The 20,943-nt window shown below is 38.1% G+C and overlaps 1 protein-coding gene across 3 annotated transcripts in view; it reads left to right on the top strand.

Moving 5' to 3' along the window:
- Positions 1-20,943, top strand: part of TAF1B (TATA-box binding protein associated factor, RNA polymerase I subunit B) — a 57,552-nt gene that overhangs the window by 21,796 nt on the left and 14,813 nt on the right. For 2 of the 3 annotated variants that reach the window (XM_057557917.1, XM_057557916.1), the window contains exons 8-9: positions 6,562-6,661; positions 19,114-19,261. In XM_057557917.1, the coding sequence (XP_057413900.1) occupies positions 6,562-6,661; positions 19,114-19,261 (248 nt within the window). Of the gene's footprint in view, positions 1-6,561; positions 6,662-18,297; positions 18,499-19,113; positions 19,262-20,943 lie in introns of those variants that run through there. The other variant, XR_009009871.1, reaches the window with a different exon arrangement.

Below are 20,943 nucleotides of genomic sequence, written 5' to 3'. Positions count from 1 at the left end.
AATATTAGCAAACAGAATCCAGCAGCTCATTAAAAGGATCATACACCATGATCAAGTGGGGTTTATCCCAGGAATGCAAGGATTCTTCATTATACGCAAATCAATCAATGTGATACACCATATTAACAAATTGAAGAATAAAAACCATATGATAATCTCAGTAGATGCAGAAGAAGCTTTTGACAGAATTCAACACCCATTTGTGATAAAAATGCTCCAGAAAGTAGGCATAGAGGGAACTTACCTCAACATAATAAAGACCATATATGACAAACCCACAGCCAACATCGTTCTCAATGGTGAAAAACTGAAACCATTTCCACTAAGATCAGGAACAAGACAAGGTTGACCACTCTCACCACTATTATCAACATAGTTTTGGAAGTTTTAGCCACAGCAGTCAGAGAAGAACAAGAAATAAAAGGAATCCAAATCGGAAAAGAAGTAAAACTGTCACTGTTTGCAGATGACATGATACTATACATAGAGAATCCTAAAGATGCTACCAGAAAACTACTGGAGCTCATCAATGAATTTGGTAAAGTAGCAGGATACAAAATTAATGGACAGAAATCTCTTGCATTCCTATACACTAATGATGAAAAGTCTGAAAGAGAAATTAAGGAAACACTCCCGTTTACCATTGCAACAAAAAGAGTAAAATACCTAGGAAGAAACCTACCTAAGGAGACAAAACACCTGTATGCAGAAAACTATAAGACACTGATAAAAGAAATTAAAGATGATACAAACAGATGGAGAGATATACCATGTTCTTGGATTGGAAGAATCAACATTGTGAAAATGACTCTACTACCCAAAGCAATCTGCAGATTCAATGCAATCCCTATCAAACTACCATTGGCATTTTTCACAGAACTAGAACAAAAAATTTCACAATTTGTATGGAAACACAAAAGATCCTGAATAGCCAAAGCAATCTTCAGAAAGAAAAACAGAGCTGAACGAATCAGGCTCCCAGACTTCAGACTATACTACAAAGCTACAGTAATCAAGACAGTATGGTACTGGCACAAAAACAGAAATATACATCAATGGAACAGGATAGAAAGCCCAGAGATAAACCCACTCACATATGGTCACCTTATCCTTGATAAAGGAGGGAAGAATATACAGTGGAGAAAAGACAGCCTCTTCAATAAGTGGTGCTGGGAAAACTGGACAGCTACATGTAAAAGAAAGAAATGAGAACACTCCCTAACACCATACACAAAAATAAACGCAAAATGGATTAAAGGCCTAAATGTAAGGCCAGACACTATCAAACTCTTAGAGGAAAACATAGGCAGAACACTCTATGACATACATCACAGCAAGATCCTTTTTGACCCACCCCCTAGAGAAATGGAAATAAAAACAAAAATAAACAAATGGGACCTAATGAAACTTAAAAGCTTTTGCACAGCAAAGGAAACCATAAACAAGACAAAAAGAACCCTCAGAATGGGAGAAAATATTTGCAAATGAAGCAACTGACAAAGGATTAATCTCCAAAATATACAAGCAGCTCATACAGCTCAATATCAAAAAAACAAACAACCCAATCCAAAAATGGGCAGAAGACCTAAATAGACATTTCTCCAAAGAAGATATACAAATAGCCAACAAACACATGAAAGGATGCTCAACATCACTAATCATTAGAGAAATGCAAATCAAAACTACAGTGAGATATCACCTCACACCAGTCAGAATGGCCATCATCAAAAAATATACAAACAATAGGGCTTCCCGGGTGGCGCAGTGGTTGAGAATCTGCCTGCCAATGCAGGGGACACGGGTTCGAGCCCTGGTCTGGGAAGATCCCACATGCCGCGGAGCGGCTGGGCCCGTGAGCCACATTACTGAGCCTGCGCGTCTGGAGCCTGTGCTCCACAACAAGAGAGGCCGCGACAGTGAGAGGCCCGCGCACCGCGATGAAGAGTGGCCCCCACTTGCCGCAACTAGAGGAAGCCCTCGCACAGAAACGAAGACCCAACACAGCCAAAAAATAAATAAGTAAATAAATAATAATTTAAAAAAAAAAGACTTAAAAAATATATATATATACAAACAATAAATGCTGGATAGGGTATGGAGAAAAGGGAACCCTCCTGCACTGTTGGTGGGAAAGTAAATTGATACAGCCACTATGGAGAACAGTATGGAGGTTCCTTAAAAAACTAAAAACAGAACTACCATATGACTCAGCAGTCCCACTACTGGTCTTACACCCTGAGAAAACCATAATTCAAAAAGAGTCATGTACCACAATGTTCATTGCTGCACTATTTACAATACCCAGGACATGGAAGCAACCTAAGTGTCCATCGACAGATGAATGGATAAGGAAGATGTGGCACATATATACAATGGAATATTACTCAGTCATAAAAAGAAACGAAATTGAGTTATTTGTAGTGAGGTGGATGGACCTAGAGTCTGCCATACAGAGTGAAGTAAGTCAGAAGGAGAAAAACAAATACCGTATGCTAACACATATATATGGAATTTAAAAAAAATGGTTCTGAAGAACCTAGGAGCAGGAGAGGAATAAAGACGCAGATGTAGAGAATGGACTTGAGGACATGGGGAGGGGGAAGGGTAAGCTGGGACAAAGTGAGAGAGTGGCATGGACATATATACACTACCAAATGTAAAATAGATAGCTAGTGGGAAGCAGCCACATAGCACAGGGAGATCAGCTCGTGGTTTGTGACCACCTAGAGGGGTGAGATAGGGAGGGTGGGAGAGAGACGCAAGAGGGAGGGGATATGGGGATATATGTGTAAGTATAGCTGATTCACTTTGTTATACAGCAGCAACTAACACAACAATGTAAAGCAATTATACTCCAATAAAGATGTTTAAAAGAAAACACAAAAACCAGTACATGCAGATAGATAGTCCATGATTCAGTGAATTTTACTGTTAAGCTAAAAACCTCGAGGCTTCCCTGGTGGCACAGTTGTTAAGAATCTGCCTGCCAGTGCAAGCGACATGGGTTCGAGCCCTGGCCCAGGAAGATCCTACATGCTGCAGAGCAACTAAGCCCATGTGCCACAACTACTGAGCCTGAGCTCTAGAGCCCGCAAGCCACAACTACTGAGCCCACGTGCCACAACTCCTGAAGCTTGCGTGCCTATAGCCCGTGCTCTGCAACAAGAGAAGCCACGACAACGAGAAGCCCGCACACTGCAACGAAGAGTAGCCGCCGCTCACCACAACTAGAGAAAGCCCGCGCGCAGCAGTGAAGACCCAACACAGCCATAAATAAATAAATAAATACATACATACATACATACATACATACATACATACATACATACCTCATCTTGTTCTGTATGCCCTCATTGGGTGATCTCATCTTTTCCCAAGGCTTTAATTACCATCTATGTGATGATGACTCCCAAATCTGAATTTCCAGCCCAGACTTGTCTACTGAGGACCAGACCCATATATTCATATATTCACCTGCCTTCTGGACACTCCTTCATCATCTTTCTCCTCAATCCAGCTCCTCCTCCAGTATTTCCTTTTTCGTAAATACCTGGGCCATGTTGCATCCCATACAAGCACCTGAGACTCATCCTTGACTCTTTCCTCTCTCTACGTATAGTTAATCATTATGTCCTGTCAATTATACTTCCAAAATAACTCTCAAACGATTTTTCCCCGATTCCCTCTATCTTCACCTGGGTTACTTAGCAACCTTCCAAGTGAGTCTTGTGCCACTCCTGTCCATTTCCTCCTGATAACCAGAGGGATCTTAATAGAAACAGCAGTCTAATCATGTCACTGGAGCTGGATAACAGGGTTAGCCATCCCACCCAGGGCAATCTGTAAGGGGGTAACGCAACTCTCCTAGAAATCTAACAAGATGGAGAAAGTAATATTTGCCCGAAAATTCTTCTCAGGGAGAGTATTCTATGTGGTTGGAAGGATGGGGTAAGATCCTGCACCTTTGTCTATCTGTCTCTCTGTCTCTCCCCCCTCTCCTTCTGCCTCTTTCCTCCCTTCCCCCTCCAAGGGGAATTCCCTTCGAGGCGATTAGATCTAGTTAGCTGGAGGGCTTTTATTTTGCTCTGTGGGACATACAAATTTGGGACCCAGTTTAACTGCTTGGAGCAATAGGAGAAGAGACTTCACCACTCATCCTCTTTCTCTGCTTTTCTTGGAAGAGAGCTCCAAGTCACAGGTTCTTCTCAAAGTGTGGTCCCCCGAACAGCAGTGTCAGCGTCACCCGGTGATTTGTTAGAAACGTAAATTCTTGGACCCGTTCTAACCTTCTGAATCAGAAACTCTGGGGACAGGGCCTGGTAGTCTCTGTTTTAATAAGTCCTCCAGGGGATTCTAATGGATGCTAAAGTTTGAGACCTACTATTGAAAAACTACTTAAAGAACATTGATTTGAAGGGAATACATTATTAGCCTGGCCCCAATACCCATACATTTTATACTGATCCTGCATGTCACTTCCCTGTTTAAATCCTTTAGCAGCATCCGTAGTCCTTAGGATAAATTCATAACCCTTAGGTAGCCTTTAAAGAACCCTACCTACCTAACAATAACAATAATAATAAATAAAAATAGCCAACATGTATTTGTTCCACAAATATTCATTGAATACCTACTATACACAGGTGTTGTTCTAGAGTCTAGACGCCTGAAATACAGTTGTGAACCATATATAGATCAAGTCCCTGCTCTCGTGAAGTTTAAGACTAGAGGAGGAAACAGATGAGCAAATACACAAAAAATTTTAAAACGATCAGACAGTGAAGTGCTGTTCAGAAGATTGGAATAGGATGATGTGATAGAGAATGACCAGCTGGCTCGTTTAAGTGGGTTATTAGGGAAGGCCTCACTGAGAAGGTGGAGTTTACGCTGCACTCTGACTGAAAATAGAACCAGCAGCTGAACATCTGAAGTACTCACGTTCCAGGTAGAGGGAGGCTGCTAGTGCCAGGCTCTAAAGCAGCTTCAAGCTCTGTGTGATCAAGGAGCAGAGGAGGCTGAAGTGATGGGAGTCAGAGCTTGAAGGAGGAGTAAGTAGGAAGATGAGGACAGGGAGGTAATAAACAGGGGCCAGATGTAGGTCTTTGTAAGCCAAGTTAGGAGTTCGGATTTTTTTTTTTTTTTGGAGGTATAGTTCATATACAATACAGCTCACCCTTTTAAAGTGTACAAGTCAGTGGTTTTCAGTATATTCACAAGGTTGTGCAACCGTCACCTCTATTTCCAGGATATATTCATCACTCCAAAAGGAAACCCCATTCCCAGTGGGAGTTTGGCTTTAAGTGTGATAGTAAGCCACTGGAAGATTTTAGCAGGAGACATATAATCTGATTAATGTTTTCAAGATCACTCAGGCAACTGTGAGGAAAGTGGATTCTAGGTAGGCACAGGTGGAAGCAGGGAGACCAGGTGGTCTTTTCTATACTTAAAGCAAGAGGTAGTGGCTTGGATTAGGGTGGTGGTAATAGAAATGGAATGAGGTGAAGGGGTTCAGGATATGTTTTACAGGTAGACACAACTTTCCTCTAATGCATTGCTTCTAAAATTACCTGTAATGAAGAACCAATTTGTTAAATTTCCAGTCTGTCACAGATTGAAACTTTTGAAAAGTATAATAATATTATAAGTAGAGACAGTGTTTCCAGGGGACGTGCCTGGAGTAGTGGTTTGTTGGTTAGGAGGGGTATATGGGATGCTGTTAGTCTGTGCCCATCCCTCTTTCTCTTTTCTTCTCTATTTTTCTTCTTACCGTTTTTTCCTATCTGACATACTATAAATTTCATTTATTTGTTATGTCATCTTTTTCTTTTCACTAGAATGTAAACTCCATGGGAACAAGAATATTTTACTGTTTTGTTCACTGCTATGTCCCCCAGCCTAGAATAGTGTTGGGTATATAGTACTCAATAAATGTCTGTTGAACGAATGAATGAATTGTAAATAAGTATGTATGAGTGTTTATTTATATATATGTGCTAATTTCTTCAAACTCAATAATTTACTCAAAATATTTGATCAGCTACTGTGTACCAGACATTGAGATGGAGTGGTGAACAAATGTTCCTTTGTTTAATTGTTCTTCCAGTGACAGGCACCTACCGTGCCCTGTCATAGGTACTGGAGACCAAATGGTGGGCAAGGAGGTATTCTAACAAGGAAAACAGGGATCAAGGAAGGTCTCCCTGAAGAAGTGATTTAAGAGATAAGTAGGAGCTAATCATGTGAGAGGAACTAGGGATAGGAGGAAGGAATGCCATGTCTGCAAGCCTGGTGGTAAATTGACAAATAAGATAAACACACCTTTTAGAAATATTTTGTCTATTTGGGCAGAAACTTAAGAGATTATTAATCAACTAAATGTTTTCTCCACACAAGGGTACAGAGAATAATAGATATTTTCAGATTAATTATCCTTACATATATGTAGGATATACAGTATACTCAACTGATTCTTACCTTGTCTTTGAAATACATTTTTACCTCTTTTGTTTACTTTGCCAAATCAGTACATACCTTTTATTGAAACTCTTTTTAAAAATATAGATTCGTTGAAGAGGAACATATTCCTTATATAAATGCTTTTCAGCATTTTCCAGAAGAGATGAAATTATATGGGCGTGACAAAGGAATCTTTGCTATAGAGGTAAGTTATTTTCTTTTTTACTTTGTAGTCACTTATAAGACACAAGAGTAATTTGGTGATTTATATTCCTCTCCTGACTTATTTGGTGTTGGAGTTTTAAAAAATGTCATCTAGTTTTTGTTCTATTCAAATATGGACATTAGTCATAATTTAATGAAGAGTAGAATTATTATTTTTTATTTTCCTTATGTGGCTATATCTAATCCTTTAGGTTACGCTATCCTCAAAATACAGCTATAATGTGAGGTGTGTGCATTGCAAATAGGTGTATTGTTGAGACTAAAAGTTTTATATAGAGACCTTTAGGTAATTTCAAATTTAAAAAACAGTATTTTTTGTTGTTGTTTGCACACTATGTTGCTTTGGAGAAAAGAGATGAAAGTTATTATGTTGTTTCAAGAGGCACTATTTTTTTAATATATTTAATTAATTAGTTAATTAATTAAAAAATTTTTGGCTGCGTCAGGTCTTAGTTGTGGCACATAGGATCCTCATTGAGGCATGCGGGATCTTTCGTTGCGGTGCGCAGGCTTCTCCCTAATTGTGGCGCAGGCTCCAGGGTGCATGGGCTCTGTAGTTTGCGGCACGCAGGCTCTCTAGTTGAGGTGCGTGAGCTCAGTAGTTGCAGCGCGTGGGCTTAGTTGCCCCGCAGCATGTGGGATCTTAGTTCGCTGAACAGGGATCGCTGCATCCCCTGCATTGGAAGGTGGATTCTTTACCACTGGTCCAGCAGGGAAGTCCCTCAAGAGGCACTATTTTAAGTCCTTTGCTTGTGTTAAGCTTCTTCTAGATCTCTTTTCAGATGTCTCCAATGGCAGCGCTTCTGTCCTTTTAATTATGAGTCTTTATCACTATTTATAGTACTCAAAGGTTATTTTCCCTGTGCTCTTCATCAGAAGGTTTTCAGTGTACTAAATATTAATATTAAATATTATCCTCCATTTACCCACTTAAGGAATTATTTTCAAAGGCTTTCCTAACCTTCACAACCTTCACATTGTTTTCAGTTTAATCCAAGAGACATTTATGATCCTTACTAAACCCCTGCATGAGTATGGTTCACCATCTTTCCAATTTTACCTGTGAGTAAACACCTCAGACAGGTAGAATGATTTGCCGAGGTCATGCAGATGGTAGTCTCAGACTTGGAACTACAGTGCTTTAGGCCTTTTACTCATTGTATGGTCTTTTGTTCTGTTTTTGTACCATCTTACTATTATTTGTCCCATCTAGTCTTTATTTCTTTTTTCTTCTTTTTCTGCCTTTTTTGAATTAAGATTTTTTTTATGAATCCATTTTATCTCCACTATTGATTTATTAACCATACCTCTATTTTTTTAAGACGTTGTTCTAGAGTTTATAAAATTCATCTTTAACTTACCACAATCTGCCTCAAATAATAATATACCAGTACATGTATAGTGTAAGACCCTTACAAGAATATATATACTTCCACTTCCCTCCTCCCATCCCTTAGTGTTAAACATTTTATCTTTACCTGTTAGATATTCCACAATGCGTTGGAATTATTTTTGCTTTAAAAAGTTGTTTATCGTTTTAAGAAATTAAAATGAGAAGAACTACTTCATATTTACCCACATTTTGCCATTTCTGGCATTCTTCCTGTCTAAAAAAGTCCTTTAACATTTCTTATAGTACAGATCTGTTGGCAGTGAATTCTTTTGGCACTTTTTGGTCTAAAAATGTCTTTGTTTTGCCTTCATTTTTGAAAAAACATTTTCACTAGTATAGAATTCTGGGTTTGTACTTTTCCTTCAGCACTTTAAAAATGTTTCTTTCTACAGGACTGTCTGATTTCTCTTCTCTTCTCTTCCCTTCCCTTCCCTTCCCTTCACTTCCCTTCACTTCCTTTCTCTTCCCTTCCCTTCCTTTCTCTTCCCTTCTCTTCCTTCCTTCTCTCCTTCCTTCCTTCCAACTACATGTTAGACCACAGCTCACTAAGGCTTCTGTTCTTTTTCTTTTCCTCAGTGTGTTTTGTTTTGGATAGTTTCTAAGATGATATCTTCAAATTCACTGATCTTTACTTCTTGAATGTCTAATCTGCTGCTAAACCCATCTAGTATTTTTTTCATTTCAGATTCTGTATTTTTCATTTCTAGAAGCTCCATTTTAGTCTTATCTTTTTCGTTTCCCTCATTATGTTTATGTTTTCTTTTACATCTTCCAGTTTATTGACAATATTTACAGTAGTTGCTTTAAGGTTATCATCTACTAATTCTGTTATCTCTGTTATTTCTGGGTCTGTTTCTGTTGATTGATTTATCTCCTGATTATGTGCCATATTTTCCTGCTTTGCATTCCTGGTAATTTTGATTGGATGAAGACAGTGTGAATTTTGTGTTGCTGAATACTGGATTTTTTTTTTGTTCTGGTGTATGATTAGGTAACTTAGATATCAGTTTGATCATTTAGAAGCTTGTTTTTTTAATGGCTGTTCCACAGCCTATATTGTGAGACTAAGTAAGCCCCACTACTAAGGCATGTCCCTTTGGAAGACTCTACCCAGAGCCCCCACTATTATGAAGTCTCTCCACTCCAGCTGGTGCCTTATGCAAACTCTGAGAATTGTTTGGATTCATTGGAAAAAATCCAATGATTTTTTTTTCTCCCCTGGCCTCAGGTTTTTTCTCATACATGCACAGATTGGTACTCAGTCAAAGACTTGAGAGGACCCCTTTGCAGACCTCCAGAGTTCTTTCTCTGCAGTTTTATCCTCATTGGTACTCTGCCTGCAAATTATAGCCACCTCAGCTTCCAGGAACTCTAATCTCTCTCTCTGTAACTTAGCAAGACCACTGGGCTCTGTTTCACTCCCTGCTCCCTGCACTACAGCTTGGAGACTGCCTCCAGGCAGTAATCTGGGGCCATTTGTTTCTCTTCTCTCAGCAATTATATAGTCCTGTGCTTCCTGTTATCCAGTGCCTAAAACTGTTGTTTCATGTATTTTTTCCAGTTCTCTGTTTATCATGGGAAGTCAATTCCCATAGTAGTTTCCCATAGTAGTTAATCCTTTAAGGGCAGAAGCAGAATTGTTCTAAATACTCATTTTTAGACATTTAGAAATAGTCAATATTCAGATGCTTTTTAGCTGAGTGTTACGTAAACAGCTCTTTCTTGAATGCCTAAAAATATCTCATTGCTCGTATATTCTTGGATTTTTTTTGAAAATTATAATCTCTATTCACGAATATTGTCTCATCTTTGCTTCAGAATTTTCCATCAGCTGGACCATGTTATTGGAGGATCATGGTTGTAGGCTTTTGTTTATACAAAATACTTGCCTAGTAATAATCTCTTTTGTTGACTATTTTTAAATTAATCTTGAGTTGAGGGGACGGGGTATGTAAAATAGGGGAGTGACTTCTTGTAGAGATTTTGATAGGAAGTATAAGCATAAAAATAGATTATGTCTTGGTAACAGTAACTATTGCACTTTGCCTTTTTCACTTGTATCTTAGAGAACTTTTTTTTTAAATAAACTTTTTATTTTGGAATAATTTTAGATTTATAGAAAAGCTGCAAAAATAAAAATATATCCTTTACCCAGATTCAACTATTGTTAATATTTTATTTTATCCTTTGTGCTGTTCTTCCCTATCTATGTATCTATCTATGCAATTCTATTTCTGAATCATTGAGGGTAAGTTACATTTATCATGGCCCATCATCCCTAAATATTTTAGTGTATATTTTCTAAGAGTAGGGATATTCTCTTATATAACTGCAATTTTCTTATTAACTTTTTATTTTTCTAGGAGCTGCACAGTATAGATATGCCACAATTTACCTGACTAGTTCTCTATTGATGGAGTTTTGTGTTTGGGGATTAAAGGCTAAAGAAGGCAGCTAGGTAATGAAAGAAACAAAACAAAACAAAACTGAAAACAATCTGAATGTCTATCAACAGGAAAATGGATAAAATGTGACATAATCAGACATGGTATATTAAACTACCATGAAAATGAATCAACTACAGCCACGAGCAACAGGAATGACTCTAAGAAACATTCTATTGAGTGTAAAAGGCAAGACTTAGGAAGCTACATACAGTATGATATCATTTTTGTTAAGCTCACAAAAGAAGTTAAGCTAAATATATTTATATAAATATATTTATGTGCATGATAAAACTATTTTTAAAAAATAAGTTTATGGTAAGCAAAATTCAGAATACTAGTTACCTCTGGATGGGGAGGCACAGAGGGAGGTCTAGAGAAAGGAGTCCACTGGCAGATGTAGCAGTCGGGTTTGTTTGTGTATTTCTTGCATCCCTAACTACTCTTTGAGAGTAGGAATCATGTGTAATGCTTCTATTTTATCATACCTAATCAAGACCTAATATATAATAATTATGTATACATGGTAAGAACTCTGTCTGTGTTTATTGGTTAAATGATTTGAAATAGCTGAAAAACAGAATGAGTTTAAATACTTTATTTAGAGGAGATTTCAGATAGATTTGTTGGGGATTTTTTTCCACCTAAGTAGTAAACATCCAGACTGCTTCTTTTGTATTTATTATATAATATACCCAGAGGCTATTAAATAGTGGCATTTGATTGAAAAAATGAAAAAGCATTCCACTGATATTTTAGTGGTAAATGTGTAAGGGATATAACTTCTGCTTATAAGCAAGGACAGTTAAAAAACTGAGTTATGGGTGTGTCAGTATCACTCATGAAAACCAGTGTGTGAGATAAATAATCTTATCAGTTATTTGTACTGTTCACCAATATACTGAAACCAATAGTAAATTACTCCAGTCAGAAAATGTATGTTTGAGGCTACATTGATGATACTTGTTTTAGGAGAATCATACCTCATGTTTGCTAAGTGAAACCACTGATTTCATGTGAATTATCTGTGATTTGGTTTGATCCCGTGCCAGTACCCACCCCTAGTACCCAGCATGCTCAGCCCAGTTCTCCCCCTACCTCTGCTTCCCAAGACAAGGAATGAGAACCAAGTTTTATACTCATCTAAGGAAAACTGAATAATGACAAAGGTTAGCCTGCTACAAAAATAATCACATAACCCTGCCAAAATCAAATCAAAATTATTTGTGGATTGTCTACTCTTTTGGATACAAGCTTTTAATCTGCTTTAGTACAGTTATGTGAAATTCGAACATAGGTATTCCACAGTCAGCAGAATATTTGGAGGACAGGCACATCTTAAGAAGGAGGACTCAGGTTTTTCCCAGCTCTGATCCTGGGGCCAAAACAAATAACTGTCTCCTGTTCAGTTGGTCATCAGTTCATAAATTCAAATTTATTCATAAGGTTTATCTTGGTCTGTGCAAGTCGACAGCATGTTTCTGAAATGATCTCATCCCCAGGACCAAGACTGTATTTCACATAAAATAATGTATTCACCACAAACTTGCAGAAGATTAGACTTTGAACATAAAAAAGTATTTTTTGCTACTACTGATAGATTTACAACCATTAAGATAATTCTAGCAGAGTAAAAATGTGAATTGAACTGTTTTGTGAATCATAATGCATGTGGAATTCATTTTATCCTTCCTCCATGAATAATATATTACAGTGCTTTGTCATTTCTTCTGACATTTTTATTCCTTGTTAATTTTCCTTTGCAATAGGAAGTCTTGTTTTAAGTTTGGGTTTACAGGTGCATGTAGCATTAGCTTTTTCTCAGCTGAATCTTTGCTTCAAAACAACACTAAGAATAAGTAAGGGTGAGGCACTGTACTTTTTTTTTTTAATAGCAAAGCAGGAAGTTCACCTCTGACAGGGTATTGTAATCAGGTTTATCACAAGAGCCTGCTGTTGTGTAACAGAAACTCTAGCTTGTCCTTACCTGTCTTAAGGCATTGCTTCATGAAGGAAAATAAACTCACTGGAATATTTGTGAAATTCAATAAAATGCTTTCCCAAGCACGCCATTTTTAATGCATGCTAGAACAATTTATTATAGCCTTGTGGTCTTTTAAAAAACATATTAGCCTTGTGATTTCTTAGTATTGTAATTAAATGAATCTATAGCACTCTAGAAGCCCTATGTGCCATATTTACTATGCCTTTTAGACACATCCTCAGCCACGTCTCGTAATAGTCCATAGTCCCTTCCTCCCCTCCCCCACTTTTTCAAGAAAAACGGGAAGGTTTGGGATGTCTTCAAATGACTGTTTACTTAACTGACAGGCAGCTTTTCTTCATTGTATGCTTTGCCTTTGCTTACAAAAGTGCATTCACTATTCCATAGTATGTTGAAACTTTTAAGTGGAAACAGCTTTTCATTAACAAAGGCAGCATTTTCTTTCCTCCTTCCATGTCTTAGCTTTCTCTACTAAGTCTTGGCTTCTTCAGCAGCTGTACCTCCACCAGAAACGACAAAAGGTGCAATTGTTCTAGGAGATGGTGATGAAGATAATGCCAGTGGAGTTTTGTGTGTGTGGGCTGCTGGGGACTGTTTTTCTTCTGTGTTTGGTTTTGTTTTGTTTTTGTTATTCCAGAAAGTTGAGCACACCTTAAAAACAAATCAAAGGGAAAGGAGAAAAAAGCTTTAAAGACCCTTAAACCTTTATCCTGTGTGAACTGTTTCTTTCCATTAAATTGTTCTGTTAATATTTAAGTGGGCCCCTCTGTCCCACTAACAACAAATCTGACAAAACTCACTTTAAAACATAGGGTAATGCAATACAGAGTATGGAGTATTGATGTGGTTTGTTTCTTCTAACAAGCGGGCCATAAGAGTTTGAGTCTTCCTGCCATTACCCTGACATAAGAGCAAAGTTCAGGAGAGGAGACAGGTGTGCAAATTAAGTTTTAGTATTTCCAACCATCTCCTTTTTCTGAGTTATGATTCCCAACCTCCTGGTAGGTAGCTGTTTCATTTTCCTTATTTATTTAATTTATTTTTTATTTTAAAAAATAAATTTATTTATTTAATTCATTTATTTGGCTGCGTTGGGTCTTGGTTGCTGCACGCGGGCTTTCTCTAGTTGCAGAGAGCGGGGGCTACTCTTCGTTGCAGTGTGCGGGCTTAGTAGTTGTGGCTCACGGGCTCTAGAGCACAGGTTCAGTAGTTGTGGCACATGGGTTTAGTTGCTCCATGGCATATGGGACCTTCCCGGACCAGGGCTCAAACCCATGTCCCCTGCATTGGCAGGAGGTTTCTTAACCACTGCACCACGAAGGAAGTCCCTGTTTAATTTAAAGATAACCTCCTCCTCGTTTTTCTGCCTCTGCCTCTTCTGCTGCTTTATTTTTGAGTCAAGTTTCTGAAGTGTGGTGCTGATTTGAAGCATCAGTTACTTCTAGCAAAAATCTTTCAGTTCATCTGGTAGAATAAACTAAAAATCTATTCTTTTTCAGGGATACCATCTCCATATGGAGTACCAAATAGTCAAATTGCTGCTTGAACCAAGGTTGGGCCTAGACACACTTATCTCTGTTACAGATAGAATTTATTCTGCCAATGACTTAACACACAGTAGGGATACTTCCATCTTTTCAGCCTTGATTTTCTTTATTTTTATGTATTTTAAAACCCACAGACCAATTTCTTAACACTTAATATGTAACATACATGTTATTCTACCATGGTCCTTGACAGTAATTCTAAATCCTCTCAAGAATTAGTCATTTCATCATCCCTCACTAGACTCAGCAAGAAGTAATAAAGAGGAAGCTGGAAATTCATTCCAAAGTACATCTCCAGTATTTTGAATGTTGATCAACAGCATCCTCTCTGAGTAAAAAGAAAAGATGTAATGCTGGTTCAGCCAGACCCACTGACTGACACTTTGCCATGATGATTCATTTTGCCTTGGAGCAGCCTTACACCCTTTGTGAAACTAGGTCCCGTTGGTTGAAGGAAGAAAAAGACTCCTCCAGAGCTGTCAGTCATTCTTTCAGCCTCTCCAAGTGACTGTCTTGTTGGATCAACGTTTGATACACTCTGAGTCTTCAAACTCTAGGTTTTTTCACCATCTTACTCTGTAGGCCGTGTGTAGCTCTTGGGATTGTTTGTGCAATCTTTGTTAGAGTAATAATCTAACAGGTTTGAAATCTACCTGAGGGAAATTAAGACGAGTGTTATGATAACAGGTGTTCTCAGTTTCCCTCACTCCCACTCCCTTCCAGAATTACTACTGCCAGGCAGCATGAATAGAAACCAGCTGATGTGTTCTTTTGTTCCTGGCTTCCCACAACATCTTAACCATCACTGGAATTTGTGGGTGTGCTTCTCTTGTCAAGCTTGTGAAGTAAAACCATCTGAGGGTCTCTTCTAGGCTACAAGAAAAATGAGGTTGAGAACCACTTCATTTTATTTTATTATTATTTTTTTTGCACAAGAATATCGTGGAGAGCTTGTTTAAACTACAGATTCTTAGTCCTAGTGTTAGGGATGGATTTATTAAGTCTGGTGTGGGATCTAGGAATATTTTATGCAAGCATCTTGCCAGTGGTACTGATAGAAATGGTGCTTTGAGCAGTACAGACTAGTTTTCTTATCTCTGCCTCTGTCGTTCTTTTGTTTACATCTTATTCCACGAAAAATTTGAGGTAAAAAGTAGACTAATTAGCAGATAACCAAAGACCGGTATAAAACAAAGTACTATTATACCTTAACTAAATATGCAAAGTTTTAAACAGGATTCTGGTAGTCCTCTTATTCTACTTAATACATCAGAGATTCCCCACGCCAAATGAAAATACAAAGACCCAGCAGCTTCTATGAGACCCTTTCCTTGGGTGTGCTCTGTACATGCATGCATTTTCTAAAAGTCAAAGTAAGACTATTCTAACGCAGTCATTAAATGTTCACTGTAATTATTATATATCCATGTTTTGGAATCTTGTCAAAATTAGAGCCTGATTCCCCCTCTCCAGGCTAAGGACAATGGGACAGAAAGAAAAATGTGACACTGTGATCATATTCTCTAAAACAATGCTGTGTAACAGTACTCCCAGCCTTCTGCCCAAGGTTGGATACTTTGCTGAGCTAGTGGTTCAAGAGTGGCCTGCCTTGGTTGGAATAGGAGCAGATGTCTAGGGGGGTTAGTCCATAGCCAGCCCTGTAGGGACAATTGGGCCACCACTTCAAGTGATGTCGGAGGTGGAAGGGAGCGGATGTTAGTGTGGATGTTTTACACATATGTTAAGTCTTTTTAGCTTACCAGATTCCTTTTCATTAATGACCTTGCAATTACTTGTCATGAATTTATCATCCATTAAATTGGGTTTTTGAGATGGTTATTTTTCAAAGGGGAACATTCACTGCTCTAGTGTTTGTTTTGTTTGCAGATAAAAGTACTTAATTTCACCTCCTACCTTCATTATTTGAAAGGATTAGGGTTGCCATAAATCTTGTCAGTAATGTTAATTGTTTTAACTTGAAAAGATGCTTCAGATTTTGTGCGAAATGCAGCAGATGTCTAAATAAGTTAATTTTATAAAGAAAAAAGAGAGCTTTTGCCAAAAGTCACTGAGAATGTTTTCCTTTTTTCTCTTTTAAATTCACAGATTAGAATACAATTAATAGTATTTTAGTGTACAAGTAGAATTACTGTATCTCAACATTTAAAAAAAGACTTGAAAGGCCACATTGCTATTTTGGATTGACAGAAATTTACTTTGTATTCTTCAGCTACAGATTAATCATATGTTAATAATATAGCTAATTGAAAGCCTTTTTTTTCCTAATAAAACTCAAGAGTTTAGACATTGAAATAGTGGTATCAAAATAAATACAATACAAAGAAGGTTGTAACCTCAGGCAAAGTAAAATCAGGCATAGTTAACACTTTGATTGTTTTCTTAAGCATACTCTTTTTTTTTAAATATTTGTTTATTTATTTATTGGCTGCATCGGGTCTTAGTTGCGGCACGTGGGATCTTTTGTTGCAGTGCGCAGGCTCATTAGTTGCGGCACACGGGCTGTCTAGTTGTGGCACGTGGACTTAGTTGCCCCGCGGCATGCTGGATCTTAGTTCCCAGACCAGGGATCGAACCAGCTTCCCCTGCATTGCAAGACGGATTCTTAACCACTGGACCACCAGGGAAGTCCCTATAAGCATACTCTTGTACCATTATAAAGCATTTCCTTGTGCTTTTTAATTGCATATGAGCTGAATGTACCAAAGTAACATTTAACAGAGAAATATTCATTCCTTCAGTTGGCTTCCAAACACCTTCACACATTTAGAAAATGGGCAAGACATGACATAATGGTATTATTGGCACAAATTGTTGGGAAACAGATTTTTGCTTAGAATAAGGAAGAGCTTTTTAATGATTAAACCCATTAAAAATGGAATAAACTACCTTCAGGGAAGGTACTGAGTTCCCGTCACTGGAGATTTATAAGAAGGGCTAGACATATACCTGCTGGGGATTTTGTAAAGTTAGACCATATACTTTTAAAGGTCTTTCCAACTCTGAATTTGCCAATTAGATTATTTCTCCTACAAGGTGATGTATGAAGTGATTCTGTTACACAGAATAGTTTACTGAACTGATATTATCTTTCTCTCTTACCGCTTTTTTTTTTTTTTAACTAGGCATGCATACAGAAAAGTGAACATATCACAAATGTACCCAACCTGATGAATTTTCATAACCTGAACCAGCCCCGAGATCAGGAAACAACCTTCTTAGCACCCTAGGAGCTCCACCCTTATGCTCACTTGAAGTCATTACCTCCATGACTCCAAGAGTAATCAGTCAGTCTCCTGACTTCTAACCGTATAGACTAGAAGCTCGGTGCTGAGTTGCTAAGTTTTGTACTTTACATACGTGGAGTCATTCTCTTTTGCATCTGGTTTCTTTTAACATTATGTTTTGAAGATTCATTCATACTGTTGCATGTAGAGCATTCATTTCTTTGCTGTGTAATGTTCCATTGTGAGACTGTATCAAAATTTACTAGACATTTATTCTTGTACTTAATCTATTGTTGATGGCATTTGGGTAGTTTCTAGCTTGGGACTTTCACAAATAGTGTTATGAACATTCTAGTGCATGTCTTTTCATGGACATGCATGCACATTTCTGTTGGGTATATGTAGCTAGAGCTGCTTTGCTGTAGAATATGTCCACACTCAACTTTAATAGATACTGCCAAACAGGTTTCCAAAATGTTTGTATTCAGGCCTAGTTTTAATGGGGTCCTACCGTATCGGAAATGTTAGTTTTTCTGAAATCCCATAAGCCTTAAAAAAAACTCTTGCTTGTAGTACTTGATAACTTTCTATCTCATCCTATAGTTATTTTTGTATACTGATCCCTTTTCTAGAGTATAAACTCCTTGAAGAGATCACTTTATTCACCTTTATATTTCCCAAAGTATGTTGCATAGAATAGACTCTAAATTTAATATTTTTATGTGAGTGGATGAGTAAATGAGGAAAAATTATATGTAGTATTAATAAGAAGAATGTTTGGAAATTGCAGAAATATAAGTAGCATACCCAATAAACTACAAGGGTGATCTTAAAGTGAACAGAATTAATTTATTAATATTAGCTCATAGATTTTCCTGAATTCTATAAGACACTCTTATAGGCTATTAATGTGGGAAAATAGAAGTTTGAATTGCACATTTTTACCTATTAGACTTAAACCCTGGTGTCATCTCTCACATAGAAGCATGTGAATATTATGTAACACTGAGCTAAATCTGTTAGCTGTGAATTTGAAGATTGGCGAGAGGGTGCCGGTGAAGGAGGGTGAGAGGGAAGTCATGCTTTGGAGTGATTATGACGACATTGTAACTCCAGTTGGGTTGCAGCTGTATACCAGATTCTTCCATGATTGGCAAGAAGTAATGATTTCACTATACCATGGGTAAGGCCAGTAAGAGTTCTATGAGCCAGATAGAATTTTAATTTACCATTATTACTGTTTAAAACTGCTTAGTGAGGATATTTGGGATTTATGGGCGTTTCCCCTTAATGCTTTTCTCTACATTCCAAATTTTATTCAATGAATACATATTACTTTTATTTTTTTTGTTTTTTATTTACAAAACTTTTTTAAAAATTTATTTTAGTTTTTGGCTGCGTTGGGTCTTTGTTGCTGCTCATGGGCTTTCTCTAGCTGCGGTGAGCGGGGGCTACTCTTCGTTGTGGTGCATGGGCTTCTCATTGTGGTGGCTTCTCTTGTTGCGGAGCATGGGCTCCAGGCACACGGGCTCAGTAGCTGTGGCACTCGGGCTCAGTAGTTGTGGCTCGCAGGCTCTAGAGCGCAGGCTCAGTCGTTGTGGCGCACGGGCTTAGTTGCTCCACGGCATGTGGGATCTTCCCAGACCAGGGCTCAAACCCATGTCCCCTGCATTGGCAGGCAGATTCTTAACTACTGCGCCACCAGGGAAGTCCCCATATTACTTTTAAAATCAGAAAGTAGTTTTTAAAATAATTTGTGTTGCAAAAATTGCTACCTTGACTATCTCTTTCATTCCAGTCTTGGCCTAACTATGAAGATATCTATAAAAAAATAATTGAAGTTGCCACATTTTTAGATTTGCCACGTTTTCCAGACATAACTGAAGACTGCTGTCTTCATCCAAACATCTTGTGTATGAAATACTTGATGGAAGTCAATCTCCCTGGTAAGTGTGTGGTGTATATAATGAGCAAGCTTTGACTTACTAAATTATTATGAACAATATATTGCATCTTCTCAAATCAGAGACTATTAGAGTCATCTGACAGGGTCCATAGTAACATGAAGCTTAATTTTAAAATCCTTTCTTAAAATATTTTGGACCATTTAAAATGAGTAAAAGGACACTTTTCAGCAATAATGAGTTCTATTTTGGTGTGAGGGATAAGCTTGAGAGAATATGTTCGGTTTTTACAGTAAGTTTGCTGAGTACAAGTAAAGTAACATATGTTTCAGTATGTGTTATTAATTACCTAGGTACCCACTCTTCCCAGAAAAGCAGCACTTCTTCATTTGCATGAAGCATGATTATTACATAAAGAATTCTAATTTTAAAAATCCCAGAAGTTAATCTATGGCAACATTTTTGTTGTTTGCTAATATATTGCTATTTCCAGTCCCTAAAAGAAATGGAGATCCAAGTCTGGTAGGATGAAACACAGAATGTGAAGACAGCCTTACTAGCTGTTGTTCACAATATACCAAGACACAGGTAACCCGAATGGAATCTGCCGATGGAATCCATTCCTGAATTTCTTGCTAAACTAGAAATGTGAGAAATGCAGGATTTCTATTCTTAACAGAAATTACAAACATGGTGTGACTATATTATTGCTTAAGCAATATAAAAAATGTGATTGAATGTATTTTTAATAGGGGAGGAAAATACATATATTATATGAAAAAAGCAATATGTAAAACTGTATGTATGACATAATTTTAACTATAAAAGTAAACATAAATTGTAGTAACATATATACACAAATGTAAATATTAAGTCTATACTTTTAAAGTATTTTTTTAAAAAGGAAAAAAATAAACTTTTCAAATACATGATTTATTAAGCTAAGGAATGTACGTCTCCGGTTAAGATTTCAGAAGTCGGGGCTTCCCTGGTGGCGCAGTGGTTGAGAATCTGCCTGCTAATGCAGGGGACACGGGTTCGAGCCCTGGTCTGGGAAGATCCCACATGCCACGGAGCAGCTGGGCCCGTGAGCCACAATTGCTGAGCCTGCGCGTCTGGAGCCTGTGCCCCGCGACGGGAGGGGCCGCGATAGAGAAAGGCCCGCGCACCGCGATGAAGAGCGGTCCCCGCACCGCGATGAAGAGTGGCCCCCGCTTGCCGCAACTGGAGAAAGCCCTCGCACGAACCGAAGACCCAACACAGCCAAAAATAAATAAATAAATAAATAAATAAATAAGAAAATCCTTTAAAAAAAAAAAAAAAAAAAAAAAAAAAGATTTCAGAAGTCACTAGCTATTTGATTAAGATTCCAGAATTTGGGGACTTCCCTGGTGGCGCAGTGGTTAAGAATCCGCCTGCCAATGCAGGGGACATGGGTTTGAGCCCTGGTCTGGGAAGATCCCACATGCCGCGGAGCAACTGGGCCCTTGCTCCACAACTACTGAACCTGTGCTCTAGAGCCCGTGCGCCACAACTACTGAGCCCGTGTGCCTGGAGCCCGTGCTCCACAACAGAGAAGCCACCGCCATGAGGAGCCCGCGCACCACAACAAAGAGCAGCCCCCACTCACCACAACTAGAGAAATGCCGTGCGCAGCAACGAAGACCCAACGCAGCAGCCAAAAATAAATAAATTAATTAAAAAAAAAAAAAAAAAAGATTCCA

The sequence above is a fragment of the Balaenoptera acutorostrata genome, chromosome 12 (assembly GCF_949987535.1).
Source record: "Balaenoptera acutorostrata chromosome 12, mBalAcu1.1, whole genome shotgun sequence".
Classification (NCBI taxonomy): domain Eukaryota; kingdom Metazoa; phylum Chordata; class Mammalia; order Artiodactyla; family Balaenopteridae; genus Balaenoptera; species Balaenoptera acutorostrata.
The sequence above is the reverse complement of the archived record's forward strand: the minus strand, read 5'-3'. Positions and strand labels throughout refer to the sequence as shown.